This window comes from Stegostoma tigrinum, chromosome 12, assembly GCF_030684315.1.
Source record: "Stegostoma tigrinum isolate sSteTig4 chromosome 12, sSteTig4.hap1, whole genome shotgun sequence".
NCBI classification, from domain to species: Eukaryota; Metazoa; Chordata; class Chondrichthyes; order Orectolobiformes; family Stegostomatidae; genus Stegostoma; species Stegostoma tigrinum.
Window position 1 is genome coordinate 33,096,054 of NC_081365.1, and position 27,929 is coordinate 33,123,982.

The 27,929-nt window shown below is 41.7% G+C and overlaps 1 protein-coding gene across 1 annotated transcript in view; it reads right to left on the reverse strand.

Moving 5' to 3' along the window:
* Nucleotides 1–27,929, reverse strand: part of tmprss7 (transmembrane serine protease 7) — a 98,807-nt gene that overhangs the window by 26,614 nt on the left and 44,264 nt on the right. Inside the window, exons 10-15 of the mRNA XM_059650272.1 lie at nt 22,566–22,794; nt 18,284–18,417; nt 16,964–17,076; nt 14,435–14,541; nt 13,329–13,465; nt 2,484–2,591 (exon numbers count right to left, since the gene is read on the reverse strand). Of these exons, the coding sequence (XP_059506255.1) occupies nt 2,484–2,591; nt 13,329–13,465; nt 14,435–14,541; nt 16,964–17,076; nt 18,284–18,417; nt 22,566–22,794 (828 nt within the window). The remainder of the gene's footprint in view (nt 1–2,483; nt 2,592–13,328; nt 13,466–14,434; nt 14,542–16,963; nt 17,077–18,283; nt 18,418–22,565; nt 22,795–27,929) is intronic.

Sequence of the window (27,929 nt, forward strand, 5' to 3'; positions counted from 1 at the left end):
GTCCCAGCCTATTCAGCCTCTCCATTATAACTTAGAACCTCCATTCACGGCAACATCCTGGTAAAGGTCTTCTGAACCCTCTCCAGCTAAATTATATCCTTCCTGTAACCAGATAATATAACATATAATGTGTGATGCTTATGGTTTTGTTACCGTTATACAATCACCTCACCAATAACTCATACAGCCTACAACAAATGTACTGACTGAAGTTCAGTTTCTGTTCAGAGACTGTCATATAAGGCAATACTAGTAAACAACCCGTGTATAATTTCTGCAACCCTTAGCAAATTTCAGGCGTGCAAAGTCTGACATTCAGACTTCGACCTGTATTACATATTACACAAAGTGGCAACCTGCATGCAGCCATTGATGCATGAGAACTACTCTACGATCACTGGTTAATCCCTCAAAAACCATTTCAACAAAGTCCCAGAAAATATTGGTGCAACTCAGCACTCTTAACTCCCCCTCCATCCAACATCCCCTCCACCCCACACTCTCACTAGGCTTTGCACCTTGGTCATAGAATCACAAATTGTAAAGTGAAAATGTGGAGCTGGATCCCTTACATTTATTTCACACATGCTAAAAAGTTAAAATCTGTGGTATTATGCTCTTCATCTCTTGTATTAGGGGAAATTAATACAATAAATAATACCTTCAAAACTTTTCACCGCTTTATTCTCAACATTTGTTGGAGCAGGGGTTTCTAGGTCAACAATCAAAAAAAATGTCTTTGCAATTTCACAATGTATGTTTATTTCTATATTATTGTCTAATATTAGATTTAGACAAAGGAAAGTTGTCATGAGCCCACTTGTCAAAACTCATCGGGCTATTTGAAAAGGACATTCACATGAAGAAAAAACAAACTAAAGAAAACTGCCCATACCCTGGAAGAAATGTCTTCTCTTATTGGTCTCATTACCTTCAAATTTTTCACTATATTTCCAGCACAGATGGGGGAATTATGTTTTCAGAGATCACTTCTGAAGCTTGACATTTAAGAACATCATCTATTGAAGACAGGTTTTTACAGAACAAAGGGGGAAGTGTTTGCTCTTGAGACAATGCTACTATTGCTGCCATGACTGAATATTCCCTTTCATTAATATTGCATGTCTTTTACTCATAGTGGCTAATTTTCCCTTATGCCTGGACAGGCTATAATCCTGCTGTTTAATTGGGTCCCACTCTGGGCCTTCAAGTAGAAAACAGCGTGAGGCCAGAGATGGAGAACATCAGTAGCAATGCCAGATTAAACAGTGGTTCAGGGCATTGTCAATGGTGATGCCCTATGGCATTACAACAATAAACCAGCTGAGTTTCTACCTCATAAATTTTACTTTTTAATTATTGGTAATCTTCTGATTTACAGTCTTCCTAATCTGCATTAAAAGTTGTTTTAGTACAGAGACTGAAAAAAAGGGACAATTTTCAATGGCACAGATTCAGATGACATTTCCTCTAATGAACTGCATCCATTTACTGCATTCCAATAGCCAAGCTATGGCCAGATTGTGATTTAGAAAGACATCTGGTAGCATCTGGTAGTCTTGGCCCCATAAATTCTGGTTTTAAATTACGCTGCATGCAAAGTTTTAGAAATTGTGAAATGTGAGGGAAATGCAGCGTCTAGGGTCTGTTTGAACAAAGCAAGAAACTGTCCCACCTTTAAGCAAGCTCATTGAGGGCTTGTGAAATTTACAACACCAGGACAGAGAAAGAAATGTAAATTAGAGTAGGTGACTTCAACCTCGAGTCATACAGGGATGTGAAATAAAGGGCAAGTTGAATGAGAGTGAGAAAGGTGATATAACGAAAAAGTAATTTACTGAAGTGCATTTTTATAATCTCCTATAAATACTAAAATCTGAGGAAATGGAGGTCCACACTTGTAATTACATTTCAATGCCAGAGTGGTTAATTGGTGGTAATTAACAGGTATTATTGTCAGCAGTGTACTCACACTATTGAAATGACAAGAACTTCTTTTTTTGCGGGGAATTCAGTTTGCATGTACCATGCAATTACAGCACTTGATGACTTTCAGTGAGGCAGGAAGTAAAATGTTTTTATAAAGCTTATGGTAAAATACACAATCACAAGCAAGCTTTGATTAATGCCATTTAAATCCGCATCCATACCTTGCTTTCTGGAGCTGTAACATTTCAGCAAATACCAGCAAGCAAGTATTGGGGTCTCACTGTTATTTGGATAACAATATCAGTCCCAGCACATATATTTCTTTGAGCACATGTGAAAATGCAGGCTGGAATAAAATTTTCAATTTACGGCTTGCTGTGGACAGCTATGCATGACAACAGCATATGACAGAGATTTGTCTACAAAAATCTACATGTGTAATTTGCAGCCTGCATAATTTTCTATCAATTAGGTTTTCTTCCCATAAAGCTTTCTAGCTTTTACTTTGTGAAGTAAATGTAGCTTTAAAGCAAATATTCTTTGGAGGTACCTACAACAAAAAACTTCATCACTTTCATCAAAGCAGTCATCTGATCCATCACAACGTTGAGACTGTCGGATGCACAGACCAGTAGAGCAAACATAATATCCATTAGGACAAGCTTTAGAAAAAAAAATGAGAATTGAGCTCATTTAATCTGCACAATGTTAACATTGTCCTGGAGGAAGTAAATGAAAAAAAACAAAGTGATTAAAGAACAACTCCACTATACATCTAAAGTAACTTAACATTGAAGTCAGATTTTGTATGTGCTGAACTGAGCAAACCTGTTCATGTCAGAAACTGCATGTAGTTCTTTGTGGTACTTGAACCAAGAGCAAGGATCATACCTTTCATCTTATGAACCGTGCCCAAAGCATTTCCCAGATATCTTTTGCAGCGGTAAACAGAAAGCTCTGTTCCACTTATTTCTTTCAGTTTATTATTTCATTCGTTTTGTATTTGTTTATAGACCAAAAATGTACAATGTGGTAAAAACACATATTTTCCTTTGACAGTGATGCAAAGGCTATTGTTGAGCATTTCTCTGGAGGAGAAACGTATAATTGTGCCATTCTGTTGCCAAATCACAAATAGGCTATCAATTACAAACACATCAGCCTATTGCTTTCAAAACAGAGTTTTTAAGGGGCGGATTTTAACCAATCTTCTATCCCCAACTTCCCCTACAGGAATGGAATGGGTGTATAATTAGAATATCCTTGGGATCTTTACTACTACATTTCCACTCAATTCCCGATCACCACAATAATAGCCATATGTTTTATGTATGTGATCCAGGTTTTTGCCTGTAACAAGGGAGCATATAAAAGGCAGGAATATTTGATGCACCTAGGATCCCAAAGAAATATTTTCATGGAATAGCTAAGTTTCACTTAGCACTGAATCCACTGTGTAAAAGCTGGCGGGATTGGTTTCAGAGTGCCACAGGAAGGAGCAATTAAAGTAGCATTCAGATCATAGAGATGCATGTACTCTGTTTGTTTTGGATTTCTAAGAATATTTGAGCTTAGAGGTTGTTTATTTCTGGCTTGGATTTGCTTATTTTATCTTATGTAAGCATAGGGTTTAGGATGGGTGTCATTCTTGTTGCTGTGAACAAAATGGAGAATGAAGTCCAGCAGCAAAAGCAGCAAGCGGAACACCAAGAAGGAGCAGTAACTGAGCCTAGGAGGGTGGCTGCTTGTAGAAGACCTCTCCCAGCCCCACAGGCCTTTTGGGCCATGCAGGTTTCTGAGGGCAGCATATACACTTAACTCGGTATACTTCTGATATCTCATGATACCTCAATCTCAGGCTCAGGGACAGTTAAAACACAGAAGGCCGTTCAACCTGTCATGGCCATACTTATCAACAACAATTTGATTACTATAAGCCAATTTTAATTCCTCTTAATTTTCCATAACCTACCTTAAATCTATGACCTCTGGTTATTGACCCGTCTTTTAAGGAATAAAAAATGCCTTCCTATCCACCATATCTAAACTCTCATAATGTCAGACACACCTCTCCAGTCTCCTCTCAACCTTCATTGCACCAAGAGAAAACAATTCCAGCCTATCCAATTTTTCATCAAAGCTCAGATCTTCCAGCTCAGGCAGCACCCTGGTAAATCTCCTTTGCAACTTGTTTAGTGCAGTCACATTCTTCCTGTAGTGTGGTAACCAGAACTACCTGCAATATGCTAGTAGTTGGCCACACAGCTCCAGTGTAATCACCTTGCTCTTGTATTCAGTGCCTTGGCTAATAAAGGTAGGTATTCCACATGCCTTTTTAACCACTTTACTGACTTGCCCTGTTACTACGAGGAAATGAGAAAATGCAAACCAAGGTCCCTCTGATCTTCAGTACTTTCCAGTATTCTAACCATTACAGTGTAATTCCTTAATTTGTTAATCCTCACCAGATTCATTATCCCACACTTTGGTGGCACAAATTCCATTTGCTGCTGCACCCACCTGAGTGGTCTGTTAATATCCTCCTGCAGTTTATGGCTATTCTTCTCACTATTTACCATCCTACCAATACCCAAGTCATCTGCTATAATCTTGGTCTTACCCTCTGCATTTAAATCCAAATAAGTAATTTACACCACAAACAGCAGGGACCCAGCTCAAGCCTATGGATTCTCACTAGTAACAGATTTCCGTTCACAGAAACATCTTTCTATCATCACTTTCTGCTTCTCAGCTAATTTTGGATCCAACGTGACACTTGGGCTCCCAAAAATTAATCCATATCTCTCGAAATGCAGATTTATGTTATCCCTCAGAATTCTTTCTCGTAACTTTCCCACCACCGAGGTTAGACTAACTGATCTATAATTTCCTGGCTTGTTCCTTTTTCCCCTTTCTAATAATGGGACAATGTTAGTAGTTTTCCAGTCCTCTGGCGCCTCTTTGTGGCCAGAAAGGATGTGAAATTACTGCCAGGACAAGTGATATCTCTTCCCTTATTTCCCTCAACAATCATCTGCAATTTAATCCATTTTAAGACTGTAAAACCTATTAGTACCTCCCCATTCTCTAACATCACCAAATCACAGAATTGTTATGGCATAGAAGGATGCCATTCAGCCCATCATTCCTGCACCTATCCTCTTCTTAGTGCCTTTTCCCATATCCTTGCCCAACATGTCTATCCACAAAATCATCCATTGCCCTCCTGAATGCCTCATTGAACTTGCCTCCACCACATTTCCAGGCAGTGCATTCTATATGCTAAATACCCATAATGTTAAAAAAGTTTTTCCTCACTTCACCTTTGCTTTATTTATGCATTGCTTTAAATCAATGACCACTCTTTCTTTACTGTTTTACAAGCAAGAACAACTTCTCCCCATCTACACTATCCAGTATGTTCATGATCTTGTCTCCATCAAATCTCCCCTTAGCCTTCTTGTCTCCAAGAACAGTCTCAACTTCTCCAATTGATCCTCCTCAGGCAATTGTCTGTGTGGAATTTGCACAGTCTCCCCGAGTCTGTGCGGGTTTCTTCCGGGTACTCTGATTTCCTCCCACAGTCCAAAGATGTGTGGGCTAGGTGGATTGGCCATGCTAAATTGCCCATAGTGTTCAGGGATGTGCAGGCTGGGCACATTAGCTCTGGGGAGTCCAGGGTTACAGGGATAAGGTTAGCAGGGGTAGGTCTGGAGGGCCAGTGTGGGACTCGATGGGCTGAATGGCCTACTTCCACACTGTAGGGATTCCATGATTCTATGATTCTTCAATCCCCCTCACTATGTTGCTTGGGTATCCTTTAACCTGGAATGGTGACCTGATAATCCTGCTCATTTTTCAACCAAGTTTCTGCCATGGGAATGATACTGTACTCCCATATACCTATCCATGTCCCAACTTCATTTGTCTTATTCCTTCAGCCCCATGCATTAAAAATTCTATTTAGTCTTGCTAAACCTAACTCTTTCTGACCTAGCTAATGTTCCCTTTGCCTTCAAAACTCACATTTTTGTGTTTTAACATATAATTCCATTTCAGTTTCTCTCTACTCTGTACTCCTTTTCAGGATCATATCCATCTGCCAATCTACTTTAAATATGCCCCAACAGCATTAACAAGCCACCTTGTGAGGATGTTGGTCCTGTCAATGTTCAAGTGTAACACCTCTAACTTGTAGTCTCTGCTTCCCACTGTCTCAGCAACCTAAAGCCCTCCCTCCTGCACATCTCTCCAGCCACAATTCATTTTTTCTAGCCTTCTATTAATATACTCACTACTGCATGGTACTGGGGGTAAACTGGAGATCAACTCAGTTAAATTTTCTCCCTAACACTCAAAAGTCTCCTTCCAGGCTTAGTTCTGTCTCTTTCTATGTCATTGATCCAACTTACAGAGTCATTGAATCCCTACAGTGTGCAAGCAGGCTCCACTCAATTTAAAATAAATATTTACTAAACTTTCCAACCAGAAAAGCAGTGTAGAAGGCGGGGCATGTTCCGCTTGGGGAAGTTCAATTTCTCCAATGGGTCTTAATACCAGTTTTCATTACTCTTTGGGGTGGAATTATCAAATTGAGGAAACTGCTGGCACCAAAATTTGGCCACCCTTCTGCTGTCGTTGACTCACCTACAATTTACTCAAGATGCACTTCAGCCCAGCAAACTGTCAATGATGGCCATTACCAGCAGCTTGCATCAAGCCTGAAGATAAACTTCTCACAATCTTTTCTCCTCTGTATTTAGGCCCTGCAGTCATTCCCTAGTGGCCTTGAAAACTGGCCCACTTAAAACTTTAGGTTATAGGGAATTTGCTTTGAAGTGCCTTTATATGGGTTCTTTATGCCGGCGGGGAGGGCTGCATTATTTTATAGTGTTGCATCTTTTCAATTTCAGAGATGGCATTTGAAGAATGCAGAGCACCACAGTCACCATTTGATGAAGGTGGGAAAGGAAGCAGGGAAGAAAGGTCACCGCACCACCTCACAGAAATGTCAAAAATGAGTTCATGAACTAATCATTGCAGGTGACCAACTCATTTCCACACTGCCTTGAAAAATTACATAATCTGACTCTTACTTAACAGTTCTTCTTATATCCTTCACCACTCCATTAATTCTTCATTAAGGAACATCAAAATCTTTCAGCTATCTTTCATATGAATGCCAGACAGACTTAGAAGCTATGAAAAGATGCTGTAGACCAGAATGCCAAATGTGAAAAGGTAATCTGCCTCATACCAAGCACAGTAATTATCTTGACTACATTTCTCAGCCGTGCGCCAACTTGTAGAACACTCCCGAAAAAATGGCTTACTAGCCCTTGGTTACTCCTGTAGCAGTTGTTTAATGGCTTCAAACTAATCAGTGGAGGGTGGCTGTTGTTGATGTTAGGGTCCTTCAAATGTTTGTGGCCATTGATCTGTGAAGGGCTAGCTACGCACTATAGATCTCCAATGTCTACAAGGACAGTCAATCTCAGCTCCCTAGTGGGTATTCATTCAGAAGGTGAAAAGGAAACAGATGTGCCTCACATCCTATATGTGTCATTCCCACTGTGCCACTGCTGACTCCATTACCCAGTTGTCCAACAATCCCACTGATCCACAGTCATGTAAAATAAGGTCATCGGAAATATCTTGAATGTACTTGCCCATTTGGCTGCCAGACTTTCTAGGAGGAAACCATAATCTGAGTGACAGCCACTTGAGCTTTCAGTGAAGTTGAAAAGACTGGTGACTGAGATTCTCGGTATGAGGTCCGAGTTGCAGCCTCCCGAAAAGTAGTTACATACTTCAAGGATGACTGCAGAACATTGATACCATGTGATGGGACACCACACAGATTAGGAGCAGGTTCCTTCATAAATTTGATAATTCCTTGAATGGTTTGCAATCCCACAAAATGTGAGAACTCCGCATGTGTTGTAAGGTTTTTGCTTTTCAAGCTTTCATTTTTGCAGGTTGCATTTCTTTCCTCCTCATCACAGCTGGGAATGGCACTGCCATCCATTGGGCCATTCCTTCAACTGTCAATGCCACCACAAGCTGCTTCTTCTGGCTGCCTGGCCAAATGCTGCTCCCTCAAATGCTGGTGAATCAGAAATACCATCTGTGACTGCACCTGCAAGAGGATTATGTTATTCTGTTGTATCTTCAAATAATTGCTGGTGTGTAAAATCTAGAGGAAAGAGAAAGAGGACAAGCTCTATCAGGCAGATGATATGATTCAACATGCAGTTTGTGACCAGCAAGGTGATTGAATGTGCTTTATGAAGTACATGAAGAGGTTGAAATAACAGGCAGATGTGACACTCAAAAAACTACTTGCCCTGTTATTGTGATTGTTTGTTGCTCTCAAAAGCAATATTTTCCTGTGTTTCACCTTGATTGTTAATCTGGTAATGGGTGATCAATTTCTGCCATTACTTTGGATCCCTATATTCAGTGCTGTTTTCTCTTTCAAATGGAGGGTAAATGTGATTAGATATCGAATGGGAAAATACACATCTGTCCAGAGCATCTGCAGGAAGTGTGCTGGGAAAGAGGAAAGTATAAATAAAGATAGACAGGATCGGGAGGTATTCAACAGATTAGAAGGGGCAACATGATGAAGCTGTCTCAAGTTCAGTTCCAGATTCTGAAATTGCTGCCATGTAAGAACAGGATGATGATGGTAGTTGGTGTGAGGACAGTAAACAAGAGGTAAGTATACTATGGGAGTAATGCAAAACCTGGACATCCCTAACTGCCCCCAAGAAGGTGGTGATGAGGCCTTTTTGATTCATTGATGTTGAAGTGGTGCAGGTACACTATGATGCTGCTTGAAGGGAGTTTTCGATCCTGCTACATTGAAGTTCCAAGTAAGGATGCTGAGTCATTTGGAAGAGAACTTGTGTGTGGTGATGCTTCCATACATCTTTTGACGTATATGACTTGAAGGGGAACTTGCAAGGAGTTGTATTCCCATGTATCTGCTTCCCTTATCCTTCTTGATGGCAGTGTTCATGGTTTGGACTGAGCTCTCGAAAAAGCCCTCACAACTTTCTGTGTCAAATCTTGTAGACAGTTCACATTGTTGCTACCGAGTATTGTTGGTGGAGGGAGTGGAATCCATGCCAATCAAGTAAGGCTGCTTTTCTCTGATGGTGTCAAGCTTGTTGAGTGTTATTGGAATTGCATCCATCAAGGCAGGTAGGGAGTATTCTATCCCACTCCTGACTGGTGTCTTGGAGATGATGGACAAGCTTTGGGGATCAGGAGACGAGCTACTCATTGCAGGATTCCTAGCCTCTGGCCAGCTCTTGGAGCCACTGTGTTTATGTGGTGAGTCCAGTCCAGTTTTCAGTCAATGGTAACCCCCAGGATAGTAGGGAATTCAGTGATGGTAAAACCATCAAATATCAAGCAGTGGTGGTTAGATTGTCAGTTATTGGAAATGGCCATAACCTGGTATGTGTTCGGTACGAATATTACTTGCTACCTTTGAGCCCAAGCCTCGATATTGTCTAAGTCTTGCTGCATTTGAACATGGACTGCTTCAGTATTTGGGGAGTCAAGAATTATGCTCAACATTATAAATCATCAGCGAACATCCCCACTTGTAACATTATGACGGAGAGAAGGTCATTGATGAAGCAGCTGAAGATGGTTGGGCCTCAGATACTACTCTGGGGAACTCCTGTAGACATGTCCTGAAGCTGAGGTGACTGACCTCCAACAACTATGACCATCTTCCTATGTGTCAGCTATGACTCCAACCAGTGGACAGATCTTCCTGATTTGTACTGTCAACAGTTTTGCTCGTGCTCCTTGATGTAACTCTTGGTCAAATGTTGTCTTGATGTCAAGGGCTGTCAATCTCACCACACTTTGAAATTCAGCTTTTTTGTCCATGTTTGAACCGAGGCTATAAAGAATTCGGGAACTAAGTAGCCCTAGCAGAACCCTATCAGCATTTATGAGCGGGTTACTGCTGAGCAAGTGCCGCTTGATAGTACTGTGGATGACACTATCAAATGTATTACTGATGATCAAGAGGAGACTGATGGGACAATAATTAGCCAAATTGGGTTTGCCATGACTTTTATGCACAGGCCAAACCCGGGCTGTTTTCCACATGGTTGGGTAGATGCCAGTGCTGTAGTGGATCTTGAAGAGCTTGGCTAGGGCTATGGCAGGTTCTAGGGCACAAGCCTTCAGTACTATTGTCAGAGTTTTTTAAATTTAACAGGCACTTGGATAAATGTGGATTAATTCATGAAAGACAGGAGGATTTGTTAATAATTAACTAAATAGCTCATGATGAACTAAAAGCAAAACACAAATAGCGTGGAGAAACACTGCCGGTCTGGTTGCATCTGTGGAGAGAAAACAGGGTCATCATTTCAGGTTCAGGGACACTTCTTCAGAACATAGCTTGATTCCATTTTTTGATAAGGCAAGAATCAGGTTGATAAGGGCTTGCATCCATGAATTTCCAAAAAGTATTTCATCACATGTCACTTAACAAGCTCGCCAGCAAAGGGATTGAAAGATGTGGAGTAAAGGGTTAACTGTATCAGTATTCTAACAATAGCTAATAATAATGTGATGATGATGTTACATCACAAAGGACTGAGGCCTAATGGAGAAATGCTCCAGCAAAGCTTTGCTCTACCATCCTTCAGTATATAGTTTATAAGCAGTAAATGTTAATATAGAAACATAGAAACTAGGAGCAGACAGAGAGCCTTTGAGCCTGCTCTGCCATTCAATATGATCACGGCTGCTCCTCTATCTCAATTCTGTATTCTTGCTTTTCCTCGCTATATCCCTTGATGCCTTTAAGTCTAAAGATTTATCTGTCTCTTTATTGAATACATTAGTGAGTTGGCTTACACAGCCTCTGTTGCAGAGAATTCAATATGTTCATCAACTTTTGAGTGAAGAAATCTTACCTCATCTCAATCCTAAATGGCCCACCCGAGATCCAGAGATTGTATCCCCTTGCTCTAAACTGACTCCCCAACCAGGGGCAATATCTTCCTACATATAATCTGGTCAGCCCTGTTAGAATTTCAAACATATCAACCAGGCCCCCTCTAATCCTTCTAAACTAGGGAGACTACAGGCCCAGTTGAACAAAGCTCTGCTCATAGGTCAGTCACGCCATCCCCAGTATCAGCCTAGTGAACCTCCACTGCACTCCCTTTACGGAAAGTATATTCTTTCCTAGGTAGGGAGACAAAAATTGCACACAAATACTCTGGGGGTGCTTTCGACAAGACCCTGTATAACTGCAGTAAGAAATGCCTTCTTCTGAATGCGGATCCCCTTGCAATGAAAGCCAATATACCACTTGCTTCTTAACTGCTTGCTACTCCTTTTAAAATGTTTGCTATTTGCAGGAGCCTTGAGTTTAGCCCCATATGTCTCAAGCTCCTAATGACATTCCTGTATGGTGGCAAGTGGTGGCCATACCCAGAAAAACAGCAGTAGGCAGCAGAAAAAGCTGGCCAGGATATGTCACAGCACCAGAAAGCAGTGGGTGAAGACAAAGCCAGCAAACAAAGCACAAAGAGGAAAACTGCTAGGACAGTGCAGTAACAGCACAGATAGAACAGTGGCAGGCACTGATTTTAACGAAGGTGAGCAATGAATTCTGCCCTATCCATCCCAAAATAAAATCCAAGGCCGGGCAATAGAAAGGCCAAGCAGGGATTCACCTCAGAAGGGGTAGAACTAAAAATGTGTCATGGCAGCAATGAGGGGTGGCGGGGGTGGGGGGGGGGGGGTGAAGATCCCTGTGATGCCACAAAGCAGGTCCATGGGTGGGAAGAAGGCCCCACCCAATCTGGCAACTTAAGGGCCCATGGTGTTAGGGACAAGGTGCTGACATGGATAGAGGATTGGCTGTCTGGCAGAAAGCAGAGGGTGAGGATAAAGGGATCTTTTTCAGGGTGGCAGCCAATGGCACAGGGGTCAGTGTTGGGACCACAACTATCATATTGTACATTAACAATATGGACAAAGGAACTGAAGATTTTGTTGGTAAGTTCGCAAATGACACAAAAGTAGGTGGAGGGACAGTATTGTTGAGCAGGCAGGGAGGCTGTGGAAGGACTTGGACAGGCCCGGAAAAGCGTCAGGTGGGAAAATGTGAGGTGTTGCACTTTGGTAAGAAGAATAGAAGCATAGATGATTTTCGAAACAGGGAAAGGCTTCAGAAATCTAAAGCGCAAAGGAACTTTGAGGTTCTATTTTAGGATTCTCTAAAGGTTAACATGCTAATTCATTTGGCTCTTAGAAAGGCAAATGCAATGCTAGCATTCATTTTGAGAGGACTAGAATAAAAGAGCATAGATGTACTGCTGAAATGTATTGACACTGGGTAGACTGCATTTGAAATATTGTAGGAAATTTTGGATCCCATGTCTAAGGAAGAATGTGTTGGCCTTGAAAGGGTCCAGAGGCTGTTTATAAAAATGATCCTGAGGATGAAGGGCTTGTCATTTGAGGAGTTGTTGAGGATTCTGGATCTTACTCGATGGAGTTTAGATGGTTGAGGGAGGGATCTCATTTAAGCTTACAGAGAACCGAGAGGCCGTGATAGAGTGGACGTGGAGAAGATGTTTCCACTAGTAGGAGAGCCTAGGATCCAAAGGAACAGCCTCAGATTGAAGGGACAACTTTCAGAACTGAGATGAGGAGGAATTTCATCGGCCAGAGAGTGTGGAAATCATTGCCATAGAGGCCTGTGGAGGGCATGTCATTGAGTGTATTTAACGCAGAGATAGATAGGTTCTTGATTAGTAAGGGGATCAAGGGCTATGGGGAGAATAGGATTGAGAAACATATCAGCCATGATCGAATAATGGAGTAGGCTGAATGGCCTAATTCTGCTCCTGTATCTAACAGTAAGCATTGGCTGTAATCACAATAGTTGTTTTAAAAACAGCAGATTGCTTTAAATAAAACCTGCAATTATAAAGGACAAAACAATTGTGTTTTTAAAGAAAGTCCTATGCAAGAATTCACATTTCTTTGGAAAGTCACGGAGAATGAAAATCCAGATTGTAGTGCTAATTTAGAAGTCTGGGGTATCGTACTGAAGTAGAATTAGAATGTAGGAACAGAAGTCACTTTTGTCTGATAAATCTAAATAGTTGCAAAATATTATCAGATCACACTGAAAACTGATGACAAACCCATCCTCAATTAAACATGTGTCTATCAGGTTAAAGCAGGAGTCTAATTTTTTGTTACAGCCTGCTACCATGTTTGCAGTTCATGACATACTTAGCTTTGCTTAGGTGGATACAGTAAGTAACCATTTAATGATGCTACAATTGCAAGCTGTGCATAAAATTTATTTAAGAGTTCATCAATAAAAAGATCCTTACGCTGGCTGATGTTATAACTGTTGTACTCTGCTAGAAATGCCTTGTCTGATTGTTTTCCACTGCACTGGAACATGATATTAACCAGGAAATTTGCTATGTGGAACACTGTCTGGTGATCTATTTGATAACCACAGTACCTGAATGAAAAGAATATTCTACAATTACAATGGTGAACAGACCAATATTTTTCAACATTCTGGTTATTTGGAGCTCTATTTCAGACTGAGAATAAAGAAGTTTTGATCAGTAGAGTGTTAATCTTTTCTCCAAATTAGTAAATATTTCATTCAGCACTTTGTTTAGGGGCTCTGGGAATCGGCTAGCTCAGTTGCCTTATCATACAGAGTGACTCCAACAGTGTGGTTTCAATTCCTGGATCGGGTGAGGTCAACATGAATGTTTGCCTTCTCAACATCACCCCTTGCCCAGAGACATGGTGACCCTCAGGTTAAACTCACCATTAATTCCCTCTCTCTCTCTCACATATGCGAGAGAGCAACCCCTCAGGGTATGGTGATTTTAATGGAGGGAGCCTAAATAATTAGAGCTAATTTAGACAACCTCAGGGAACTGGCTTCAGTTATATTGCATTTGCACTGTGAAACAGAGGAAAAAAAAATTCAACAGGTACACAAACATATGCCCTGTATATGCTCTCATTTTTTCTACCTTCATTGTGCGAATGCATCTGGGATAATTTTGTCTCATTGGCATTTTCTAACCAATTTGTTCAGAGATGGTATTACACACCTCTGGATCAGGTGGGACTTAAACCTAGGCTTCCTAACTCAGAGGTGGGGACACTACCACTGCATCACAACAGCCCAATTTTGTTGCACTGTGATTCTGACTATATTAAATTCTCCAGTCACCAACGATTGCAACTCCCCTCCAATCTCTTTGTCCAAACTCAGGACATTGATATCGCCATCAACAGGTCTATAAGTATCCTTACTTCGAGGGGCTTAATAAGGTATATCTCACAACAACTTATGCTTGATGCAAATGGGTTTTCACTAGATAAGTGGCAATGAAAATGCCATATTAAGTGAGAACTTTTATATAGATGCAACACAGGTAATAATAAAACAAAATCCAATCCTTACATTTTTTCATTTATTTTCCACCAGCCATGATCACACCGTTCAAGCCCCTTTTCCTTCACAGTGTAGTTATGAAATTTCAGTGCTAGTCCAAGAGAAGGTGTAGATATCTGATAAACACACAATACCACACAACATTTATCAAAGGAATGTTTGTGATTAAGATTTGCCTTATCCTTTCTATTCATTTTCAACCTCTAACCTAAAGCGAAGCCCATGATGGGTCACAGATTACTCAAACATATAATCATTGTGTGTTTTCTAGCTTATTCTGGAATATTTCCCCTCCACCAACCCTTCGCTGCCAATCCCAGCACTCCCACCTGTGAAGAATCCTATCTCAGTGCAGTGAATATTCATCTAGAATTATTTTTCTAGCTGCAGTGGTAAGCAGGTCTGTCCAGATACCCCATTGCACTCACAGAACTCAAATGTAACTTGCCTTTAGTGCAGCAGCATTCCAAACCAAGGCAAACTGGACCTGCACCTTAAACCAATGGCATAATATGAGAGAACTCCAGAAACCCAAAGAAATGGCACAAACTGGCATGAAAGCAAAAATGAAGCAGAAAAAAGTTTCATTAAGCTCGTCACTGAAAAAAATTCCCATGTTATTTCTTAAATGTGGTGAGGAAATTCACTATTACTGTGTTTCTTGCCTTCACATGCTTGCAAAAATTTCAATTTCCTGTTTACTCTTCACATCAACTGTCAGGTAAACTAAAGCATGAATCACAAAAACAAATGTGTGAAAAAAATACACAATTTCAAACAGTGGAGGAACTTCCCTTCACCTTTCCAATAGCCTTGTTCATCAAATGAATTGCAACATGGAAACATTAACAAACAACATGGACAATTTTCAGACTTCCACACAGTATTTTCTATGGAGTTGGGTTCTAGTTAATCAGCATCCAGGCTTATCATCTAGATTTCAGTGTCAAGCAGCATCATAAACTCCCTCAGCAGAGAAGGAGGACAAGATAACAAAGTGTGGAGCTGGATGAACACAGCAGGCCCAGCAGAATCTCAAGAGCACAAAAGCTGATGTTTCAGGCCTAGACCCTCCATCAGAGAGCACATTTGCCTATTCATGCCAGTGTCAGTTGTCTGAAAGGGCTAAATGGGATTAAGATGAAATCTCACCTATCATAAATGAATGTTGAAAAATTAAATTAGAATTACCTTTATTTCAAAAATTTCATGGACTTTTAGATTTGATTCTAAGGGAGCGGCATGCTGCATTCATAAACTTTTCAAATTTAGAGCCAAAGAAGTTGTTCTGCATTAAATATGGATTAATAGTTCATTAGAAACAGCAAGATTTCCACATTTAGCGGTCCATGTGCCTGGAATGTACTGAGTACTAACAATTTTCCGGTCATCACAATCAGAATTGCAGCTAAGTATGGACTGTATTTCACTCTACAGCCATTGACCTATACATGTCTTAAGAACATTGTGGGTAAAAATAACCTTCTAGTATCTCCTGTCATCCTTTTGATGTCCATCTTTACTTCATGTCATCTAATTGCCAACTGAATGACCATGGAAATGACTTTTCCATATTTAACTTTAAAAGCAACCACAGTTCACTGGCAAACAAACCCTTTGGGATGCGCTGAGATCTGGAAGTACCCTATGGGTGGAACCTTCCTATCCCAGAGGCAATGGACTTAATGGTAGGGGCAAACTAAAATGGGGAAATTCCTGTTACTTTCCCAGTCATGTAGTGATTGCTGATGGCCCTCTTTACATCCCTGCCACAGCTAACTCTGTCCCCAATAGACAAGAACATTGGCTGCCCTCCTGAGGGTAAAAAGGAAGGGTGTGCCTGTTGGGATGAGTGAGGGGTCTTGATCTGCCCCCATCTGAGTACAAGTGGGAGCATGTGTGTGGTCAGGGGGTGATTGCTGAAATCTGCCTCCCCACTCCCTGATGTTTCTAACCTTGCATTAATAAAACTCAAAAATCACCTTAAACTTACAAAAATGAGGATGTTGAATGAAAAATTGAAAGAATGAGTAGCTTGGTTAAAATACAATATCGAATGAATATCAAAAACAGTTATTTTGTTAACTATTCAGTTGTGTACAATAACTCCTAATGCCTAGGTTAGGGCCCATTTAAATCCCACAGTAACGTAGGAAGCTATTTTAGAAAACATTTTGCACGTATATAACCTTCTCCTTATGGTACATTACAGCAAATTATGACCACCATTAATAGTCTGATATGATTTCTATTTATATGAGTTCTAATGTGAAATGCCATACTTGGCTTGACAAGACAAGTTTAAAATTGTTGTTACAGTTAAAGGATGAACAACAATGTAAAATGCAATTATTTTGACATAGCACTGCACTTCTACAGGTTGACTACCTACTTTAAGCGAAGTTTGAAGAGAGTGTTTATCAATTATGTTACCAATAATGGCACTTTGAAGGAAATTAAGCAGAATGTTTCCATAATAGACATTCCAACAAGTCAAACACTGCAAATTGTCTAATGACAGAATCAACTAGGCATTACCTTAAATGTCCAGGTACAGCTACATTTCAGAGGATAATAGCTGGGATAATATGGACTGGTGATATTTCCTTCCAATCTTATTCCATCTGTTGAAATTATTGTGCTTTCGAATTCTAAACAAAATGTAAATAGAACAATCAATTGTTTTGTTCAAATTATTTTTAAACTTTACCTGCTTCCTACATTCATTTTGAGTTGTAATGGCCTTAGAAAGTGGTGAGCGTGGTGGCTCTTCTGTGGAAACCAGCTGCAGCCAAGGGTAGACCAGCTGCTCAGGGGCATTGGTGGGGGACGGTTGTCGCGAAGCGTAGACTTGGCAACCGCTTCGCAGAACATCTACATTGCAAAAAAGACCTGAACTTCCTGTTGCCTGCCACATCAGTGCACCACCTTGCTCTCTGGCCAATATCTCTATCTCTGGCTTGCTGCAGTGTTCCAGTGAAGCCCAACACAGGCTGGAGAAATGACACCTCATTTTATGTTTGAAGGCCCTACAAGATGCCAGACTCAATACTGAGTTCAGTAATTTTAGGGCCTGAACTCTCCTATGTCCCAGCTCCCTACCTCACACACCAGGCCTTGTTACCATATAGTCTGCCATTATCACCCCTGTTGTTAATCACTGACAGTCCCCATTAACAATTATTCCCCCTCCCAGCCAGATCATTAGCAACTCCTTTGTCTGTCCAACTGTCTTTCTCTGTCTTTGGGCTCTATCCTCCCTACCCCATGTACCTCCCTATTTTCTGCATATAAACTGACATTTTCCCAGCCGCCATCAGTTCTGAGGAAGGGTCACCGAACCCGAAACGTTCACTCCGACCTTTCCTTCACAGATGCTGCCAGACCTGCTGAACTTTTCCAGCAACTTTGTTTTTGTTCCTGATTTACAGCATCAGCAGTTCTTTCAGTTTTTACCCCTTGATTGAAACCCATTCCCTGTCTAACATTTTCCAGTACTGATGAGACATCACAGACCTGAAATCTGATTTTTCTCTCCAGGTGGGTGCTCCCCAGCCCGCTGAGATTTTGTTTTGTCATTTTCTCTTTTTATTTGTGGCTATAATGGGCTGATCAGGTCAAATGGGTAATTAAACAGGATTAGTGCTTTATTTCTCAGTTTCTTCATAGAATTGTTACAACCTGGCTGCAACAAGATGGCCAGCTGTTTCATAGCACTTGCGATAAATTATGGGTAATTTTATGGTGATTCATTTCATTGTGAAGTAGGCAAAGAGGGCACCAATTATTAGCTCTAAGCGCTCAGTAAAATTTATCAAAGCTACAACGTAATTATGGACAATTTGTTTTCCAACTTACCTTTGTTGGGAATTGCCTCAAAATATCCATTTATTTCTCTTATTCCATCCACTCTGAGTGATTTGAATGAGAGAAACATGCCATTGCCAGTAGATACAAAGGAAACTGGGAAAGAAGCAAAGGGTTCGCAGACTCTGAAATTGACAGACATAAATGATAGAACAAATTTATATTTATAATCACTTGAATAACAATAACAATGCATTGGTCACGTTTCCTCATTTAGAAATCGCTATTTTTTGGAGGAATTCTATTATCTATGATTATAACGTAAAACAATATTCAAGATATATATTGACTTTGTTTCTTTCGTACTTCAATTGGAAACTAAAATCAAATGTGCAAAATGTATATTCTGCAGAAATACATTGGACAGCATTCTCAAGACTACACAACAGAAATGGAACTTTGGTGTTTACATTTTACTGACGAGAGATCATTGAAGGTGGTGTCACAAGTCGGCAGGGTGATGAAGAAGGCATTTACCAAGCTGGCCTTCATCAGTCGAGACATTGAATATAGGAATTGGGACGTTAAGTTACAGTTGTATAAGGCCACACTTGGAATACTGTGTACAGTTTTGGTCACCCTGTCAGAGGAAAGACATACTTTGGAGGAACAGCGGGATCTTGGTGTTCAAGTGCATAGCTCCCTCAAAGTTGCCACCCAAGTGGATAAAGTTGTTAAGAAAGCATATGGTGTTTTGGCTTTCATTAACAGGGGATCGAGTTTAAGAGCCACGAGGTTATGCTGCAGCTCTACAAAACCCTGGTGAGACCACACTTGGAATATTGTGTCCAGTTCTGGTCGCCCTATTATAGGAAAGATGTGGAGGCTTTGGAGAGGGTACAAAGGAGGTTTACCAGGATGCTGCCTGGACTGGAGGACTTGTCTTACGAGGAGAGGTTGACTGAGCTCGGACTTTTCTCTCTGGAGAGAAGGAGGAAGAGAGGTGACCTGACTGAGGTGTACAAGTTAATGAGAGGTATTGATAGAGTCGATAGCCAGAGACTTTTCCCCAGGACAGGATTGACTGCCACGAGGGGTCACAGCTTTAAGGTGTTAGGAGGAAGGTATAGAGAAGACGCCAGAAGGAGGTTCTTCATCCAGAGAGGTGTGAGCACATGGAATAGTTTACCAGTGGTAGTTGTGGAAGCGGAGTCATTAGTGATATTTAAGCGACTGCTGGACATGCACATGGACAGCAGTGAATTGAGGGGAATGTAGGTTAGGTTATTTTATTTTTGGATTAGGATTATTACACGGCACAACATCACGGGCTGAAGGGCCTGTACTGCGCTGTACTTTTCTATGTTCGATACTTAAACTGGAAAGTGTGCAAAGAAGATTTATGAGGATGTTGCCAGGTCTATTCAGCCTGAGATACAGGGAAAGGTTGGTCAGGACACGACTTTATTCCTTGGAACATAAGAGATTGAGAAGTGACCTTAATGAGGTGCATACAAGCATGATGGGTATAGACAGGATGACTGCATATCGTCTTTTGCGTTCGGATGGGGAATTGAAAATTAGGGGGCAAAAATTTAAGGTGGGAGGTAATAGATTTAAAAAGGACCTAAAGGGCAATTTCTTCATGCAGAGAGCTGTGAGTATATGGAATGGGCTGTCGGAGATAGTGGTTGAGGCAGGTACAATGGCAACATTTTAAAAATATTTGGATAGGTACACGGATGGGAGGAGGAGGAAATGTTGTACTGGAGTGACTTATTTAAGTGGGGTGCAAAATTTGATTAATAGTTTAGTAATTGTGCAGTAATAAATGTGTTGAAAATTTCACAGAAATGCAGTGGGTACATATTTAAGATATGTTTGCATGGCATGATCATTCATTAACATGAAAGTAGTTCAATAAAATACTACCTTCAGGATAAAGTCAGAAGTGTACAAGGATAGACCTGGTTCTCAATTGTTTAAAGGTTACATGCACCTGTCATTTCTGTGCAGTTGTTATAAGGTCAGCAGTGTTCTTTGTTCAGCTCTAAAACCACACAAATGTTTAGTGGTGGCGGGGAGAGATGGATGAGGCTGGGAAGCAGGGGATTGGTCTTCATGGATTTTTGGGATCAGCAAGGCTGAATCAGTGCGGATGGGTTTGTGGAGCAGTACCTGGAACATGGAGGGTTGGAAGCAGGATCTAAATAAAGACAGGTGCATCAGGGACATTAAAGAGTGAAGTGGGAAGCACTCAGTATCCTGGCAATTATGGAAGTGGCACTTCCTTCACCCCCAACACCTCCCCATAGCCCCACGGCACCTTCCCCTGTAACCGGCGAAAGAGCAACACCTGCCCATTTACCTCCTCCCTCCCCAGTATCCAAGGGCCCAAACATACCTTCCAGGTGAAGCAACACTTGACCTGCACTCCCAAGAATCTAGTCTACTGCATTCGCTGCTCACGATGTGGTCTCCTCTACATTGGGGAAATGAAGCATAGACGTGGCAACCGCTTTGCAGAACATCTACATTCTGCTCACAGAAAAGACCCTGAACTACCTGTTGCCTGCCACTTTAATGAACCACCTTGCTCTCTGGCCAACATCTCTGTCTCTGGTTTGCTACAATGTTCCAGTAAAGCCCAGCGCAAGCTGGAGGAACAGCACCTCAATTTCCACTTGGGGACCCTACAGCCCTCTGGACTCAATATTGAGTTCAAGAATTTTAGGGCCTAAACTCTCCCATGTCCCAGCCCCCCACTCCACACACCAGGCCTTGTTACCACATAGCCTGCCACTACACATCTCTGTTTTTAGTCACAACAGCCCCCATTAACAACTATTCCCCCTCCCAGCCTGATCATTAGCAGCTCTTTTGTCTGTCCAACTATCGTTTTCTCTCTTTGGGCTATATCCCATCTTTTACTCCCTGCCCCACCTACCTCCCTATTTTTTGCACATAAACTGACGTTTTCCCAGCCACATCAGTTCTGAGGAAGGGTCACCGGATCCAAAACATTAACTCTGTTTTCTCCTCCATGGATGCTGCTAGACCTGCTGAGCTTTTCCAGCAACTTTGTTTTTGTTCATGGAAGTGGAGGTGATCAGGATAGTCATTCACTTGAAAAATAATTATTATCAGCCCTTCATCCAAGGGAATAAGTTACTTCCTAGCCACTGTGCTCACAATCAAGTCCCCTCCCAACCTTTTCCATTTTAAAGAAAACAACTCGAACTTATCCAGTCTTACTTCACAGCTAAAGCACACTAACCCACAAAAGCGAATCGCCTCTGCACCCTCTCCAATGTATTCATATCCTCCCTATAGTGTAGAGACCAGAACAAGCACATAGGCACTGCAGCTGTGGCCTCACCATAGTCATGTACAGCTCCAAAATAACCTCCCTACTCTTATAATCTATGCCATAACAGACAAAGGCAGGTGTGCCATCTGTCTTCTCTACTACCCACTAAAACTGTCCAGTTGCCTCTAGGGATCTGTGAACAAGCATGCCAAAATCCCTCTGTTCTTGTGAGCTTCCTAATGTTCTGCCATTCATTGAGTTTTTGGTTAATTGTAATCCCCAGAATGTTGACAGTGAGCAGTGGTAATACCAGCAAATGTCAAGGAGAAATGATTGCGTTCTCTGTTGTTGGAAAAGATCTTTGCCTTGCAGTTATGTGCCAAGAATATTACTTAAGCTTTATCAGCACAAGCCAGAAAGATTCTCAATTTTGCTGCATATGGACAAGTCCTGTATTTGAGTAGCTGTGAGTGGTTCTGAACATTGTGCAAGCATCAGCAAACATGCTGATGCGGTTCTGACTTTTATTTTACTCTCATCGGTCAAGGAATTTCCCTGAAAAATGGCTGACAACTGTTTTGCTCAGTTAAAGCAAGTGCAGTGTGTGTATATGTTCTTTTCTGCTAAGAACAAGGCTCCATATATTAATAAATGCATCTTCCAGTATGTGCAATCTTGGCTGTTAACTGTCAGTCATATCTAACTGGTGCATTTTCCATGACAATTCTTCTAATCTAGTTGCCTACTAATCAGTACTTGTTTCTTATTCAGGATAAAAAGGTCACTTACCCTTTATATTGGGAATTACCCTAATAATTGCAAGACAAAAATCTTTATTGCGTCTTTTTCAGCAACACTCAAGTTCTTTAAACAAATGACTGTTTGGATTTGTCAACCTTCGACTGAGTTAATTTTTTGAGTATCACCTCTTTATGGCTGCTAATTTGTTTAAGTTCCTCATTTTCACAATATCTTTTGTGTCAATTAGGAGACCAAAAATACCGGAAGCACTATAAAACTTACCGATACAAATTCTTACTCCTTATTGGCATAAGTGAGTCAAAAATGCTGAGTGAATCTGTGACACAGCTGTCAGGTTCGATCTGTAAGGAGGTGAGCGAGAGGCGAATGACATGTCCTGGTGGCGAATTGAGCTTGAAGTAGCAGTGTACTCGTCCAGAGGCAGCAAAGAAGTTTAAAGGAACGGGAATACCAGCCTGCTCAGCAAATTTATCAATAACATATTTAGAACCTGGAAAATGCAAAATCTTGTTATAGGCGATTTGACATTGTATGTTCACTTCCCAAATTTTCCCCCGCATACACTTTTTCTATGACATATCCTTTCCCCAAATTGAAAAATGATATTGAGGCATTTCAATGTCACACCCATCCTGACTTAACCTGAGCTGCCAACTTTGTTTCTATAGCTGGCACTTTGGATGCTGTGTCACTCTGTAAACAGCGTGAAAATTTATTTTCTGAAAATCTCTATTTCATCAAATTCTATCTATTCTGCTGCACTGTTGAAAATCCTTCAAGTACAATTAGCTTTTCAGCATAATTCAGAGACTCATCGGTTTTTCTATTTCCATTACAATGTTACTTCCTGAAAAAAAATCCTTGCAAAATCACATACGTTCCATTTTATAAAAAAAAAGTCACAAAGGAAACAAGTAGAGCTTAAAAAGCCTTGACCCGTTTATCCATGCAATTATAATCAGAACTTCCCTTGGGTGTCTGCAAATGTGTGAATAGAATGCAGAATGCAATCCCATTGTCAACAGAGGGAAAACCACTCTTAACTTGATTTGAATATATTAGAATATCTCACGCAAAGAAGACACTGCAATATAGATCTCTGCCTGATTTCCCAGCCCCCAAAAGCTGCTCCAGCCATCATCAGTGGTGACTAGTCTTTTAATATTCATGTGGATCCACATTAAGATTCTGCCAGTGAAGTACTTCCATAAATGCGTTCTATAATTACACAATTACAATTTGTATAAATGAAAACTACAGAACAGGATTATTAAGTGGTAAATCTATATTTCCTTAACACCCTTCATGGTCCATCAATTGTCCTTCAATTGAACATAATTGAGAGTTTCCAAGTGCAATTACTGTATGTTGATCCCAAATCTGAGGAATGAATGAACATATTAGATGCCGTTTTTCCTGGCAGGCTGAATCCTGGAGAAGCTACAGTTAAAGGGCTATACCAGGTTCATACATTCTAATCTTTACCCTTACTAATGTGCTGAGGTTAGCAATCTCCAAAGCTGCAGAGTATAGCAGAACTCACAAGCCTTCATGTCCACCTGTATTCCTCATGCTGATGGCCTCAAGGCCCTCCGCTTCTTCCTGTCCCGCAGGCCCAACCAGTCCCCCTCCACCGACACCTTCATCCGCCCAGCCGACCTCGTCCTCACCCTCAACTACTTCTCTTTCAATTTCTCCCATTTCCTGCAGACAAAGGAGGTGGCCATGGGTACCCGCATGGGCCCCAGCTATGCCTGCCTCTTTGTAGGTTGCGTGGAACAGTCCGTCTTCCGCACCTACACAGGCCCCAAACCCCACCTCTTCCTCCGTTACATTGATGACTGTATTGGCGCCACCGCTTGCTCCCCAGAGGAGCTCAAACAGTTCATCCACTTCACCAACATCTTCCCCCCCCCCGACCACAAATTCACCTGGGCCATCTCCAACACATCCCTCACCTTCCTGGACCTCTCAGTCTCCATCTCAGGTAACCAGCTAGAAACTGATGTCCACTTCAAGCCCACTGACTCCCACAGCTACCTAGAATACACCTCCTCCCACCCACCCTCCTGCAAAAATTCCATCCCCTATTCCCAATTACTCTGCCTCTGCTGCATCTGCTCCCAGGATGAGGCATTCCACTCCTGCACATCCCAGATGTCCACGTTCGTCAAAGACCGGAACTTTGCCCCCACAGTGGTCGAGAACGCCCTTGACCGTGTCTCCCGCATTTCCCGCAACACATCCGTCACACCCCGCCCCCGCCACAACCGCCCAAAGAGGATCCCCCTCGTTCTCACATACCACCCCACCAACCTCTGGATACAATGCATCATCCTCCGACATTTCTGCCATCTACAATCCGACCCCACCACCCAAGACATTTTTCCATTCCCACCCTTGTCTGCCTTCCGGAGAGACCACTCTCTCCATGACTCCCTTGTCCGCTCCACACTCCCCTCCAACCCCACCACATCCAGCACCTTCCCCTGCAACCGCAGGAAGTGCTACACTTGCCCCCACACCTCCTCCCTCACCCCCATCCCAGGCCCCAAGATGACTTTCCACATTAAGCAGATGTTCACCTGCACATCTGCCAATGTGGTATACTGTATCCACTGTACCCAGTGTGGCTTCCCCTACATTGGGGAAACCAAGCGGAGGCTTGGGGACCGCTTTGCAGAACACCTCCGCTCGGTTTGCAATAAACAACTGCACCTCCCAGTCGCGAACCATTTTAACTACCCCTCCCATTCCTCAGACGACATGTCCATTATGGGCCTCCTGCAGTGCCACAAATGATGCCACCCGAAGGTTGCAGGAACAGCAACTCATATTCCGCTTGGGAGCCCTGCAGCCCAATGGTATCAATGTGGACTTCACCAGCTTCAAAATCTCCCCTCCCCCCACTGCATCCCAAAACCAGCCCAGCTTGTCCCCTCCCCCCACTGCATTCCAAAATCATCCTAGCCTGTCCCCACCTCCCTAACCTGTTCTTCCTCTCACCTATCCCTTCCTCCCACCTCAAGCCGCACCTGCATTTCCTACCTACTAACCTCATCCCGCCTCCTTGACCTGTCCGCCTTCCCTGGACTGACCTATCCCCTCCCTACCTCCCCACCTATACTCTCCTCTCTACCTATCTTCTTTTCTCTCCATCTTTGGTCCACCTCCCCCTCTCTCCCTATTTATTCCAGAACCCTCTCCCCATCCCCCTCTCTAATGAAGGGTCTAGGCCCGAAACATCAGCTTTTGTGCTCCTGAGATGCTGCTTGGCCTGTTGTGTTCATCCAGCTTCACATTTTGTTATTTATGTCCAAGTTTGTGTCTGTTGGGCTCAAACATTGATGAAAAAACCAACCTAAACCCTTGAAACTTGCAGACTTGCTCAACTGTCACTAGTAACTACAAAATGGTATGTCACTCGCTTTAAGAGTGCAAATCACAGCAAATATTTCAGTGATATGTATGCAGGCATTAACCATCTGGAACTTGAAAATTGACAGGCAATCTGTTACTCAATTCTCAGTCGCTACATTGCCAAATATCTGTCACTAAAGTTCAGATTGCCATTTCCCATACCCACCACCCCATTCTCATCGCTCCAACCCAAACCTCTTGTCACAATATCAGAGTGACTCTCCAAGGTAACAACCCCTTATGATTGTTCCACAAAAAAAATGCCCCAATATTTCAAAGCCTGTTGCTATTTCTGTCAAACCTTGTTCATCCCTGTCCCAGCTGAACCGCAGCAATGACAGTCATCTTGAATCCAAATTGCACTTTATTCCCAATAAATACACAATTTGTCAAGTACCTCACTGTACTGAAGCATAGGTACAATGTGCAAGCCATGCGATGAGTTAAGAATAACTACGCATGTTTCTTTTCTCATGTAAACGAAATGAAAAACAATAAATAATGGGCCAGAACTTCTGATGAGTGACTCTCTCTCACAGAAGGGGAAATGGATCTGAACCAGGTAAAGGGTGGTCAGGTCTGGAACGGCTAAAGGGGGATCGGGTTTGGTGTTGGGAGAAGTTGAGGTGTTGGGTCCTGAGAAGGGCAAGGCACAGCAAGCACTGGAAGAAGACAGAATGTCTCGGAGTGTTCAGAAGTAATTAGATCTTCTTAACCAAGGGCTTGAAAAATTAACAGGGGCAGATGTAAATGTAAATTTGAGGTTACCATCAGATCAGCCATGATCTTATTGAAGGGTAAAGCAGACTCAAAGGGATAAGTAACCTACTGATCTTAATTTGTACACTTGTAGGTCCCATAGGTCACGCAAGCATTTGAGGGCAACTTAGCAATTTACATACTGAAAAGTAGAAGGCTAACTGATGATGGAAAAATCAAAAGGAGGTGCTTCAGAATTCTTCCAAATCTGCTGCCTACCATGAGAGACTTCATTGTACGAAACTTACAAAGCCTTAAGTGCTCCCGAACCTTTGTGACATGTGATGCTATTGCATTCTCACTGGCTGCTGTATTTTCCCTAATAATCAATGGGACATTGTTATGATCCCAGCCAATGTTAGGATCATAGGGGCAAGAGTAGGCCATTCAGCCATAAAACATGTAAACCTGTATGCTTCTGGTAATCAGAAATCTATCAATCAATCTCTAGCTTAAACATACACAAAGTTTCTTCAGCCCTCTGAGTAACAAAAGTTCTCTTTGTCTCAGAACAGGGTATTCCCCTTTTTTTAAAATTGTGCCCACTTGTTGTCGACTCTGCAACCAAGAAAACATCTCACCTGTCTATCCCTTTAAGTATTTTGTAAGTTTCAATGAGACCACTTCTTATTTTTCAAAACTCTGGAGAATATAGGCCCAATTTGCCCATTCTCTCTTTATTGGACAGTCCTGCCATCCTGGGAACAAATTCAGTGAACATTACATTCCCTCTATGGTAATAATATATTTCCTGAAATAACTAGACCAAAACTGCACACAGTACTCCAAATGCAGTCTAACCACATTCCTATACCATTGAAGCATATTGTTACTTGACAAATCAGATCCCACATCGGAATCTGGTTTAATAGATCTTAATTTGTTTTCTTTTGATTTCTCAGCGAAGCGGTCTCTCACTGAGCATAAGCATGTAATGTTGTAGATTTGGTTTTAACAACGTGTTAAGAAAAATAAATAAAGATAAAATAATACAAACCAGACAACTTACTCATAAAACAAACTTAATTTTTTTGAAACACATATTTTCATAAACCCAGAAAAAATCCTTTACCATTCTCAAAAATACCTTTGCACAGTACCCACCAGCATCCCATGTACCGTATTCACACTCTTTTTCAAACACCTTGATACGTTTAATCTAATACCATACGAAATAGGAACAGGAGTTGGCCATTTGGCCCCTCAAGCCTGCTCCGTTATTCAAAAGGATCATGGCTGATCTGACATTCCTCATGTCCACTTTTTTGCCCTTTCCCTATTACCTTTGATTCCTCTCCTGATCCAGAATCTGTCTATCTCAGATTTAAATACAAAAACAAGCATGCTGCTCCCTCAGCTCCCAGTTCTCAGTGGCAAGTTGCTCTAAAGACTCACAACTCTGTGAGAGAAGAAATCCCTCCTCATCGCAGTTTCAAATTGGAGCTG